Source organism: Aristolochia californica, unplaced genomic scaffold, assembly GCF_029961685.1.
Source record: "Aristolochia californica isolate CCGP_79_NKW_82.1479 unplaced genomic scaffold, dmAriCali1.0.hap1 SCAF_3, whole genome shotgun sequence".
Taxonomy (NCBI): domain Eukaryota; kingdom Viridiplantae; phylum Streptophyta; class Magnoliopsida; order Piperales; family Aristolochiaceae; genus Aristolochia; species Aristolochia californica.
In genome coordinates, this window is record NW_027181992.1 from 7,985,753 (window position 1) to 7,998,605 (window position 12,853).

A 12,853-nucleotide genomic window follows, 5' to 3' on the forward strand; every position below is an offset into this window, starting at 1 on the left:
TTATAAATAATCTACCAAACCATGAGTAAAGCAGAGAATGAACATTTATTGACAAATCTTCAAGCCACAAACCTTTATCTTGCAAATTCCTATCAAAAGTGTTTTAGAGAAAAAGAGAGAGAGTCTTACTCTTGGAAGACCTTCAATCTCTTTCAATCATACTTAAATTCATCATAGTACAAGCTCTTTGATTTAATCACAATGTGCTACAAAGGAGGAGGCAACTTAAATCTCTTAAGGGGAAACACATCTCCAAGTAAGGGTGTAATTTTTCCCTTTCTTTTTTATAAAATTGTGAAAGGTTCGTGTGGAACATATTAATCTAGATAGAAAAGCTTAGCTAGAGCGAGAATCTAGCAACAATCTCTTGGGGAGATTGGCTTGTGTAAAAATCGTGTATAGAGCTACACGTGGCTAAAGAGACTCAAAATTCCTTTTGTATGTTTCCAGCTATTTTAGTGTAATAGTGGAATTCTTCCAAGCATGGGTTCTTTTGGCGGTGACAACCACTAGGGGAACATCGATACAATTTTTTTTTTGTCCCCGTGGTGTGTTTGCATGTTGTTATTTACGTTGAATTGTTTCTATAAGTTATTTTTAATTTGAATATTTCAATTCACACACCCCCAGAAACCACCGTGGGTAACAATTGGTATCAGAGCAGGCCAAGAACTTAATTGAACTAAAAATCTCCTTGATTTTGAAAAATACAAATGACATTTCCCGAAGGACAATCTACCAACGGTCCATACTTAATGGAACAAATTATGGATAATGGAAGGTAAGAATGGAGTTCTTCCTTCAATCCATGGATTAAGACATTTAACATGTAACCAAGAATGACCCATTTGATCCCAAAAATCTTGAAAATAGCATATCGGTTGCAAAAAAATTAGTGAGCCAACTAAAGAAGATAAGGAGCAACTCAAAACAAACTCCAAGGTCATAAATCTCTAGTTATGGGCCTTAGGATCGAACGAGTTCAATAGGGTCTCCACATGTAAGACCGCTAAGGAAATATGGAAAAAAAACTTGAAGTCACACATGAAGGAACCACTAGAGTAAAAGATTCTATAATCAATCTTTCGATAATCCACTATGATGAATTTAAAATGAAGTCGGGTGAGTCAATTGTTGAAATGAACTTAAGGTTCACTCATATAATAAATGAGTTGAATATCTTAGGAAAAGAGATTTCCTTATATAGGCAGAATGACAAGTTTCTCAAGGCACTTCCAAGGTCATGGGGCATGAGGAAGACAACCATTCATGAGAATGTTAACTTTAAAACTATAAGCTCAGAAGAACTGGTAGGAACTCTTTTCACATATGAGATGGAACCAAAAGATGTAGAGGAAAAGCAACCTAAGAAGAAGAACATTGCCTTAAGGCCAAAACATGTGTTGAAAGCAGCCTTAGTGAAGAGAGCTTAGATGAATTAAGTTTCATCACTAAACATCTTCAAAGAGTTTATACGAAGAAGAAAAACTTTTAAAAAATGCCAATTTAGAACTGAAAATGACAAATTTCAAAAGAAAACTGATGTTTGTTTTGAGTATAGTAAATCAAGACATAGAAGGAACAAATGTCCTAAATTAAAAGAAAGAACCCCATCCTAAAGCAAAGATCCCTAGAACAAGGAGAAGAAAGTTTGATCTCAGTTTGAAATGCAATGGAGGAAGAGTTTAGCCACTCCAAAGAAGAAGAAAATGACTTTGGACTTATGGTTTTTGAAGACATTGATAATGAGTCTACAACTTCCAAAGAGATAAGTGACACAGATTATGAGCATGAACTTAAATTACTTTTGGAAATCTATTTATAGTCTAAACAAGTATAACAAAAAATGCAATGCTCAACTACACAAGATTGTTCAGCTCCAGAAACAATTAATTGTCTTGAAGAAGGCAATTGAAAGCTACATAGCTAAGGCCTCAAGACAATGTGGATTGATAGACAAGCTATCATGTGATAGAGTTGCTTTTGAGAAGAAGAGCTTAGATTTAGAAAAGCAAGTCAAACTTCTATTTCTCAAATCCACACCTAAGAGGAAAGTTGGAAAGAACAAAACAAAGAAAAAGAAGTTCTCTCTCATTCCCCACATTAGATGCCACTATTGCAAAGGATTGGGTCACTATGCCCACATTTACAAAGTTAAGAATGAAAACGACATAAAACAAACTTGGGTACCCAAATCAACCGAAAAAAGGTTGTGGTAACCCAAAAGAACTTGGATGAACCAATTTGGAAGCCCAAATCACCTAGCACCACAAACGTCATCTCAAAGAGAACTAACCTTAAATCGGTCTCTAAGGGTTAAATCTCTTATGATGGAGGTATGTCTCCCAGCTAAAGCACCAAAAAATGTTTAGATTTTGGATAGCAGTTGCTTGAGGCACATGAACGATGACAAGAAGAAGATTGTTGAACACAATCACAAAGATGGTGGTCACATAACTTTTGGATACAATAGCAAAGGTACCATAAAAGGAATTGGTAAAATCTGTACCACAACCTCTTTTATAACCGATGTATATTACATTGATGGGTTGATGCATGATTTACTTAGCATTAGTCATTTCTGTGATAAAAAGGACAAATTCTTAATAAAGAATGAGAATGATGAACTAGCTTTGAGGGACATAGAAATAGAAATCTCTATGAAGCTAACATTGTTAATTTACCCTCAACTAGTGTCATCAGCTTGGGTGCAAAAATTGATGAATCTTGGTTATGGAATAAAAGACTGGGACATATAGGAATAAATTCCTTGATCAAATTAGTTAAAAATAACCTAGTGAGAGGACTATTGGTAAAAAAATTATAAGAGAGAGATCTTGTGATGCTGCCAACTTGGAAAACAACACAAAACTTCTGTCAAGGTTAAGATCGTAATTTCAACCTCTCATCCTCTTCAACTAATCTATATGGACTTAGTTGAACCGACCCAAACCTTAAATCTAAATGGAAAGCACTTCACCTTAGTGGTGGTAGACGACTGTTCAAGGTTGACATGGGTATATTTCCTAGCCCATAAGGATGATGTTTTTTCGGTCTTCTTTAAATTATGTGAAAAAGTTCAAGAGGAGCATTACCAAAATTAGGAGTGACTATGGAGGAGAATTTGAAAATTCACATTTCGAGGAATATTGTACAAAACATGATTTAAAAAATACATTTTCAGTTCTTCGAACTCAACAAAATGGTATTTTTCAAAGAAGAAATCAAACCTTAATCGAAATAGCTAGAGTTTTGTTGCATGCATACAACATGCCACATAGGTGTTGGGCCAAAGCTATAAATACCACATGTTATATCATTAACTGAGTACACATAAGGTCACTTCTCAACAAAACTCCATGTTAGTTGTATATGGGCACCCTTCCCAACATTGCTTATTTAGGAACCTTTGGATGTAAAGTATTCATCTTGAAATAGCTAAAAGGAAAATTTAGAGAAATTTGACTCTAGAGTTGATATAGGAATATTCTTCTACTCATAGCAAATCGTATAGAGTTTATAACAAGACATCTATGAGAGTAGAGGAGTCGGTTCATGTTGAGTTTGACGAATCTGATTCGCTAGATACAACTCTAACTTCAACTTTTGATTACGAAGAGGGAAACCCTTTCGATTCATCCTCGAGATCTCAACCTCAAGACCAAAATCTTAAAGAGAACCCAATTAACCCAAATAACCAAGAAGAACCACCTATGGAGCCAAAGAACTATAAATTCATGGTTGATCATCCTTTAAAACAAATTATTGGTGACCCTCGAGGCAAGATTGCAACTAAAAGATCAACTCATGAAGTTATGGCAAATAGTATCATCGTTTCTCAAATAGAGCCTAAATGCTTTGTCGAGGCCGAAAAAGATTACTTTTAGATCATACCAATGCAAGAAGAATTGAATCAATTTGAAATAAACAAAGTTTGGACTCTAGTACCTAGACCTGAAAATCAACGTCATTGAAACAAAATAGGTCTTTAGGAACAAAGCAAATGAAGAAAATTCAGTAATGAGAAACAAAGGTAGGTTAGATGCTAATGGATTTAACCAAGAAGGTATAGATGCTTGTCACATGAAATTCAAGTTGTACCATATGGATGTAAAAAATGTTTTCTTAAATGGGTACATCCAAGAAAAGGTATATGTTGAACAACCCGAAGGATTAGAACATGTGAGTAAGCTTGACTATGTATATACATTACATAAAGCATTGTATGGGTTAAAGCTTTCTCCAAGAGTGTGGTATAAAAGATTAAGTGAATTCTTAGAAAAAAATGGTCGTAAGAGAGGAAGCATAAAAAGACTCTATTTACTAAGAACCATGATGAAGATTTGATTATCGTTCAAATTTATGTAGATGATATCATATTTGATTTTACAAATCCCTCTCATTGTCAAGAATTTTCTAGTGTAATAAAGAATGAGTTTGAAATGAGTTCAAAGGGTGAATTCACATTCTTTCTTGGACTTCAAGTAACACAAACCGAAAATAACACATTCATAAATCAATCCAAATACAATAAGGGATTGCTTAAGAGATTGAACGTCGAAAGTCATAGGTCAATTAACACATCCATGAGTTAGTCCTTGAAAATTAACTCAAACAACTCTGGTGGAGCCATAGTTGTAAAAAACTCCATAGAAACATGATAGGATATCTACTATACCTTTTCAACCAGTAGACCGAATATAATGTTCTCAGTATGCTTATGTGTTATATATCAACCTATTCCTAGAGAATCTCACTTAGTGGAAGTAAAAGAGTTTTTCATTATCTACTTGGGACACCCAACTTAGGTTTTTGGTACTCAAACTCTTCAGCTATTGATCTGGTTGGTTATTCGGATGCTGATTTTGTCGGTTGAAAAATTAACAGAAAGAGTACTAGTGGTAGTTGCCAATTACTTGAAAATATGTTTGTCTCTTGGTTTTCCAAGAAATAACACGATTGCACTATCCACTACCGAAGTTGAATACATAACACGTGAAAGTTGTTGCGTTCAACTTCTTTGGATGAAACAACAACTAGACAACTATGGCTTAGAATATAAAAATATATTTACTTTGACAAAAATATAAAAATAATTAAATTAATACACTATCAACAATATTTTTTGCTAAAAAATCTAACTATAAAATATTTTATTGGTGAAAATTTTCCAAAAAATAATTATTTCAAAACTTTAAAGAATAATATTATTTGTTAGTGAACATTTTCATAAAAAATATTTTCATAGAAAATAAAAAATAACTATAAGAAAAAAATTCATCTAAAACTATTTTAATAATATTAGATTTCTTTAGTCTAAAAATATATTCACAACAAATTATCATTGGTAAATAATTTCAATAAAAATTATCGCCAACAGTGTACTTGACAGCAGAAATTCATCTTTTCTAGGTAATGTTTTCACTGACGAAAACCTAGTTTCATCTTGACCTTAGAGACAACGACAACTTGCATGTTTAGACAAAATTGACGCTGCGGGGTGGACCCACATGAAAACAACTGGGCTTATGGGCTTACGTCATGCTTTGGCTACTTACGTTCTGTCCGGATGGTCAAGCATCATTCGACATATTTGGAAATGAGGCGCACCTGAGAGAATGACGGTCAACGATTCTTTTTCTTCCTACGCGCTGACGACTTGCCACCGGCTTTGGCGGCTAGAAACACAAAAAAAACGTTAATCGATATTTTTTAAAAATAATAATATAAATATAAATTTACCATCAAAATTAAATCAAATTTACCACAGGGTGAAAACTAAAACCCATCTCCAAGTTTTCAGATCAAGTCGGGTTAAATTTTCCATAAAACCGGACCGGATGTTCACCTTTACGACCCAAGTGCCCGGAACGAAACTCCTGAAAACATTGTGCGCATGTCGTTTGAAAAAAAAACACACAAAAAAGGCATTACATCCATGTGCTGAAATGGACCTCCAAAACACACGTGAAAGAGGTGGACGTCCGCGTATGCCACCTCATCAACAATCGGGAGAGGACACGTGTTTGGGCTAGTCTGACTCAGAATCAACACGGATCTCCTCTGCTTCCGGTTACAAAGGGGGAGCAGCATATAAGGCAGAAGCAGAGCCGCCATATGGCAAGCAGCACTAATCAGGAGTAAAGACGAAGCAGACGCCGCCGCCGCCGCAGCAGCTTCAGGAAGACAAAAAACGGACACGAACGCAGTGTCAAGAGTGAGAAGAATAACGAATCATAGAATGAAGCCGGCCGCCGATAAGCACTCCGGGAAGAGCGATCTCAGCTTTAAGGGGGTAAGAAAGAGGAAATGGGGGAAATACGTGTCGGAGATTCGGTTACCCAATAGCCGTGAGAGGATCTGGCTTGGCTCCTACGATACCCCGGAGAAGGCCGCCCGCGCCTTCGACGCCGCCATGTTTTGCTTGCGCGGCAAAAATGCAGACTTCAATTTCCCGGATAATCCGCCGGACATTGCCGGAGGACAGTCTCTCAGCCCGCCCGAGATTCAGGCCGTGGCGGCGAGGTTCGCCAACGAGGCGCCTCCGGTGGCGGAGAAACACATGTCTATGTTCGATTCAATGTCGCCCTCCTCCGGGTCCGACGCAGGGTTTCAGGCAGATAGTGACGCAACTATCGACTGGTCATCCTACTTGGATTCTTTGACTCCACTGAATGTTGAAACCGGCACAAGCGGATCGGAATTTGGTGCTTTTACCGGGGAATTGGATTATTTGCCGGGAGATAACTTCTTGCCCCCTGTGGAGGGGGATTTTGGGGCTGACAACAGCAACTCTCAGCAATCTTTTCTCTGGAATTTTTGAGTCCAAAAGGGTAGTTGGTCGGTAGGCGAGTTTTAGTAGCCGGAGTAGTTACCGAATCCCTGGGGAATATCCAGTCGGCCGTCGGTATAATCCGACTTTTTCTTTAGTTGATACTCCATTTTTCTGTGTATCACACTAAAAGGCCCATTTTGTAACTTAATTCTTCAATCCCGTTATATACTAGATGTCTGTCTCCATGTTTCTTGTAAAGGTGTATGATTTCAACTTCTTATATATCAAAATAAAAAAAATAAAAAAAATAAAAAAATTATATTTAGTCCTAAGCAATCAACTCATTATTCTTCAACTTACAATTTGATGTTCCACTTGATCTTGGACTCGACCACTTCACAATTTTTGCTTCAATTCTCTAGCTTACTTGGTTTTCTTGAAAAACTGTGACTATGGTAGCAACTTTGATCAATACTTCACCTCCACTCTTGGATATCCTGAATCGATTTCACTCTAAGCCAACTTGAAGCATCATTGTAATCTTCTCCACTACTAGATATGATAGAAAGAGAACCGGCTTGGACACTATCCCTAGCAACACAATAGTACCATATTCCAACAAACAAGAGGATCAACATCTACTAAGCAGTGAGAGTATAACTCAGCCCCTTTGCAGTGACAGAAACCGAAGCCAATGAAGAAGTTCATGCTCATCGCTTTTGGTTAGATGTAATTCTTTCTACAATAACAAATCACAAGTATACGCCTTGCAATTCTAACATAATCTTAGGTTTGGACTCTTGAACTCTCTTGCAACTAAGAATCGAAAGATACCTAAAATAGATCAAGCCTTGCTAGTTAGAGACATAGGAGACTCTTGGGAAAGGACAAAATCTTAGGTTGGACTCAATGTAGTTGAAGTTGTTGAAACCTAAAAGAAAACTAGAGTCGGAAGAGCCAACATTGTAACTAGGAGCAACCAAGAATGTTGCCTATGAAAATAAGAAGTTGCTTCTATCTTTAAGTTGTTTATCTGAGTAGGAAACTAGGATCAAGAGAAGAAAATTGCCAATTTGAATTAAATCTTGGGCAATTACTTTGATAATTGATGTTGAAGAATGCCTACCAAGAAGACACACAACATGAAAGCTTCAATGTTAGGAGTCTTAATTATGATAGACCACAAAACATCTACTTTTGAGGGGAAAGGTGTAATATTTTAAAAGTGGATTAACCTTTTGAATTTCACTAGCAAAAGTTAAATTTATTTTAAAAAAATATAGTATTATATTTATATTTTTTATAAAACACATGCAATAATTGATAATAATAAAAAAATTAAAAAATCTAATTAATAAAAAATAAAAAATAATTGAAATACTCAATGCACTTAAAAATATATAAAAGAAATATATGTAAAAAATAAAAAATATATACCTTTGTAAAACAAGAAGTCAATTTATCACTGTATCAATAAGAGGGACCCAATGAATGCTTGTCCGGCTCTAAATGAAAAAGGCACTCCCACTAGAGAGAGACCTTGTGATAAGGGCAATCGAGCATAAACCTAAGACCTCTACTCTAATGCCATGATATATTTTAGGATTCCATTATGTAGAACTAGGGTGAAAGGAAGTAAATTGGTGAGAGGAAGAAAAAAAGTTGGGTAGTGAGATGGTTTGAGAGAAGAAGAAGAGAAGAAGAGATGAAGTGATGAAAAGTGAGAAGAAGAAGAGAAAAAAAGAGAAGTGGATGATGGGTTTAAACCCACATACTCATATGATAATTAAAGAGTGATCTCATAAAGATAACATTGATGTAATACGGTTTTGGCAGAACACTTTTGGAATTATTGACAGGAAAAAGTATTAGAAGCGTTGTGTCCGTCAGCGACAGCTTAAGGGCAAGTACGAGTTCCAGATTGGATAAGCTGCCACCACGTCGCACACCTGAGCCAGTCCACCGGTCGCTCTCAGGATTCCAGAAATTTAACCACGCGGTCAACCTCGGCACGAGACGCGTATGTGCCCGTCTATTTGAACTTTTGACTACGTGGCATCCAGATGTCATTGACTTCCTTAGTAGGACCAAACGATGCCCTCGGCTCCTCTCACTCCCGCGCTTTGCTATAAATAATCTTGCCGCGGTTACAGTCCTACCTTTCCAGTTCACACTCGGATTCGAGTCTGACAAGACTCGGAGAAGAGCAGAGCACCATTTCAAAGATATAACGTAGAAATAAACAATGAGACCGTCCTCCTCCTCCTCCTCCTCGTGGGAGAAGCGACCTATGGCGGAGACTGGGGACAGCTCTGGCGGGAACAGTAGTGGTGGCGCTAAGTTCAAGGGCGTCCGGATGAGGAAATGGGGGAAATGGGTGGCGGAAGTCCGGCTCCCCAACAGCCGGGAGAGGATCTGGCTGGGATCCTACGACACCCCCGAGAAGGCCGCACGAGCCTATGACGCCGCCGTTTTCTGCCTGCGCGGCTCCGGTGTGACGTTCAACTTCCCGGACAATCCGCCGCACATCCCGGATACGGAGAATCTCACTCCGGCGCAAATTCAAGCTGCCGCTGCGAGGTTCGCACATCAGGACCCAGCGCCGGTGTCCAGCGAGACGATATCTTCGACGGAGTTTCAGATGGATGATGGTGCCAACACAGAAAAAACGAGGTGGCCGCCGATGACGACGTCGGTGTCCGGCAGAGAGACATCGGCTACGGAATTTTTCGGGTCGGAGGATTTTATTGGTGCGTCCCCTCTTGAGTATTATTTTACGAGAGACGAGGCGGAAGAAGAACACCCATGCGACGGAGGGGCTTCGTGTCAGCAGCCGGGACTCTGGAGCTTCTGAATTTCGATACTCGAAATCTTCAGCTTAGTTGTGAAATGGGTCCTCACACTCTTGATAGCTAATAATACTTTTACGTTTCGAATCGGAGCTGCCATCTTTTCTCTTGAATCGATTCATTGCTGCCGTCTTTTCTCTTTTGGAATGATTAGATTACTGATTAATTCACGTGTTCAGTGCCCGGAGAGTGATCTTGGAAGGATTGCGAAACGACTGGTACAGGAAACCGCACTTAGCTTCAAGACGGTGCGGTGCGCGTCCGGAGAGTGATTCTGTCTAGTCACTGAATGGGATGATGACGAGTATCGTATCTTTTGGTTTTCCCTTTCTTCTAGGATTTTCTTGTATGTCTCTTAAACCGGTTGACTCGAGGTCAAAATCTCCTCTTTGGGGTTAGTGACCTGGTCAGTTTTTATAATAAGATTATACAACTTCAGGCACTTAAAAGAAATATTGAAAATCAATTTCTACCTAAAACTTGGTTTAGGGGAAAAATACTAGAATGCCTTTTCTTAGCTCATTGGGTGTTGTTGTGAGAATGAATGTATGAAATAAATGAGAAGGTTAAGTAAGGTGATGTCACATTAAGAATTTAAGCAAACACATGAGATTTTCTCTAATTAAAAATATAACAATAATATTGAAAGTAACACATGAGACTACAACAAAGTCAACCAAGTGATATTAAGTGTTGATTTCTAGGGCCAACACGTAAACACAAAATATCTCAAGGGAATGAGATAAGAAACGAACTTTAGCTCTTGCGAGAGAAGAGAGAATAAATCAAGGGAGAAAAATAAGAAGAAAAGAGAGAGCAGTGTATGGACGAATTTGAGCCAGAAGGAAGATGCTTGAATGTTCTACCTATTCCTTGAGGTTATATTTATAGTTGTGAGGTGTTTGCAATGACTACATTGTCTTTAAGGTTGCATGCTTCAAAAGAAAAAAGACATAAGAGGACATACACCATTTTGCATAATTATAATTATATGTCATCTCTAGAAAAATTTTCCTTAATCACAAACCATGTCACCCCTACACTCATGGACGTCTCTTAACATTAAGCAACCCTCATATTTACATTTAGTATCTTCTTAAGAATTTGGTCACTTAAAAGAATTTTTAAACGATCAATCTTTGAACCAGGTGAATCCTCATTAATTCTGTGTACTATAAACTCGACAAATTAATTTTTCTTGTTAGACAAGAAATTTCGTTTTTATATGCTTCACATGTGCACTGACATTTTCCAATTATAATGGTGTTTGGTCTAAAGTCTTGATCAAGTCTAGATACTCTACCCAATTAATCATCTAGTTCGACAAAGGCTATGAAAATCTACCATCGATCTTGAACTAGTTTTAACTCATGGAACCAAATGTTATAAAACTCAAGTAACAATGTTTGATTGATTGGATTTAATTGGACCTAGTCCATTGTCTGGCTAGAGCTTAGCAAGACCTGCAATGGGTGAAGACTCAATGACAGATCAAAATTGCCAGTTCAATCAGTACATATTTGAGTTACCCAACTTAGTCAATTTGGTCACTTATTGTTTGAGAAATTCTCCCATATACAAAAAGGAAAGTGTTGAATTTATAGAAAATAGAAAAACTTCACTAAGTTGATGTAATTTGAGTAAAATTGGACACTATTTATTATAGAGGAAACAATTAGAATTCAATTACAATTAAACTACCCATTATCCTAGTTATAACCAAAGTTAAACAATATAAGATAAATCATAGAACAATTGAACATAAATTGAAAACTAACATAACTAAAACATTTTTAACTAAGACTCTTCTTTGAAACCTCCTTTTGTGAGACTCTTTTAAGACTCCACCATAAGAATTTTGGCTCTTTGAGCGTCACGTAAAACTTTTTCATACTTTTCAACACTCCCCCTCAAGCAGGAGTTTTTGCAATGAAAAGGATTTTTGGTCTTCAATCTTCATTGGGAAAAAAAATTGTAGATGTTGAACCTTCGTCATCCATTCTACCCCTTTCTTAAATATTTTGAGTCGAAAAAAGTACTTCAATTTTCTCTCATATTTCTCATTAACATCGTCGGCGTAAATAGCCATTTTACAGACTATACATGGAAGAATTACGAGTGATTACGGGGATTATAGAGTTTACAAAATTTCAAGATATATGAAATATTTATAGGATTTCTTCTTAAGGTAAGAAATCTCAACACTCCCCCTCAAGTTGGTGCATAGATATCACTCATGCCCAACTTGTCGAGACAATTGTTAAAGGCTCTGTAAGATTCTGCCTTTGTGAACACATCGACAAGTTGATCCTGAGATCGAACATGAGGGACTTCAATGATTCTTGCATCTAATTTTTCCTTGATAAAGTCTATCAACTTCAACATGTTTAGTTCTATCATGCTAGACTGGGTTGTGGGATATATTACATGCTGCCTTACTGTCACAGTATAATTTCATAGGACTTCTTTGCTCAATATGTAGTTCTTGTATCAATTTTTTTATCCATAATAATTCACATATTGCCTTTGCTATTCTCCTGTATTCGGCTTCAACTGACGATCTAACCACCACCTCTTTGTTTCTTACTTCTCAAAGTGACTAAATTTCCACCTACAAATGTAAAGTATCCAGATGTAGATTGTTGATCCTCTATTGACCCAGCCCAATTGGCATATGTATAACCTTCAATTTTCAAGTCACCTTCCTTTTCAAATAAAATTCTTTCCCCTGGAGATGATTTCAAGTAGCGCAGGATATGGTTGACGACATTCATATGTTCTTCACTTGGAGAGTGCATAAATTGACTAACCACACTTTGTACATAAGCTAAATCTGGTCTGGAATGTGCAAGATACATCTACCTCCCGACTAGACTCTGATAACGTTCCTTGTTAGCAGGAACTTGATTTGAATGTATTCCCAGTTTTAGATTTTCTTCCAAGGGAGTACTGACTAGACTACATGTTGGCTATATGTGTAATTATGCATGGGATACTGAGATTTAGAGGTGAGAAGAGGTTCATAATTGACTCTAGGTTTTCGTCTTGTGGTTCGATGAGGTAGCACTCGTAGTCAACTTTCGAAACTTACCTGAGGCTCAGACATGGACTCGGACTCAGAAATCAATTGATTCAATGGTACACTATGACGAGGGGAAGATGTCGACGGAGACTCTAATTCCATCTCTTCCATCTTGTCTTGTTTGTCTCTATCTTGTGAATCATGCTC

The 12,853-nt window shown here is 37.3% G+C and overlaps 1 protein-coding gene across 1 annotated transcript; it reads left to right on the plus strand.

Annotated features, from left to right (window-relative positions):
* Positions 1-6,241: 6,241 nt before the first annotated feature.
* Positions 6,242-6,823, plus strand: LOC137959314 (ethylene-responsive transcription factor ERF017-like). The gene has a single exon (XM_068806722.1). The coding sequence runs from the start codon at positions 6,242-6,244 to the stop codon at positions 6,821-6,823; it is 582 nt and encodes a 193-aa protein (XP_068662823.1).
* The last annotated feature ends 6,030 nt before the right edge of the window (positions 6,824-12,853 follow it).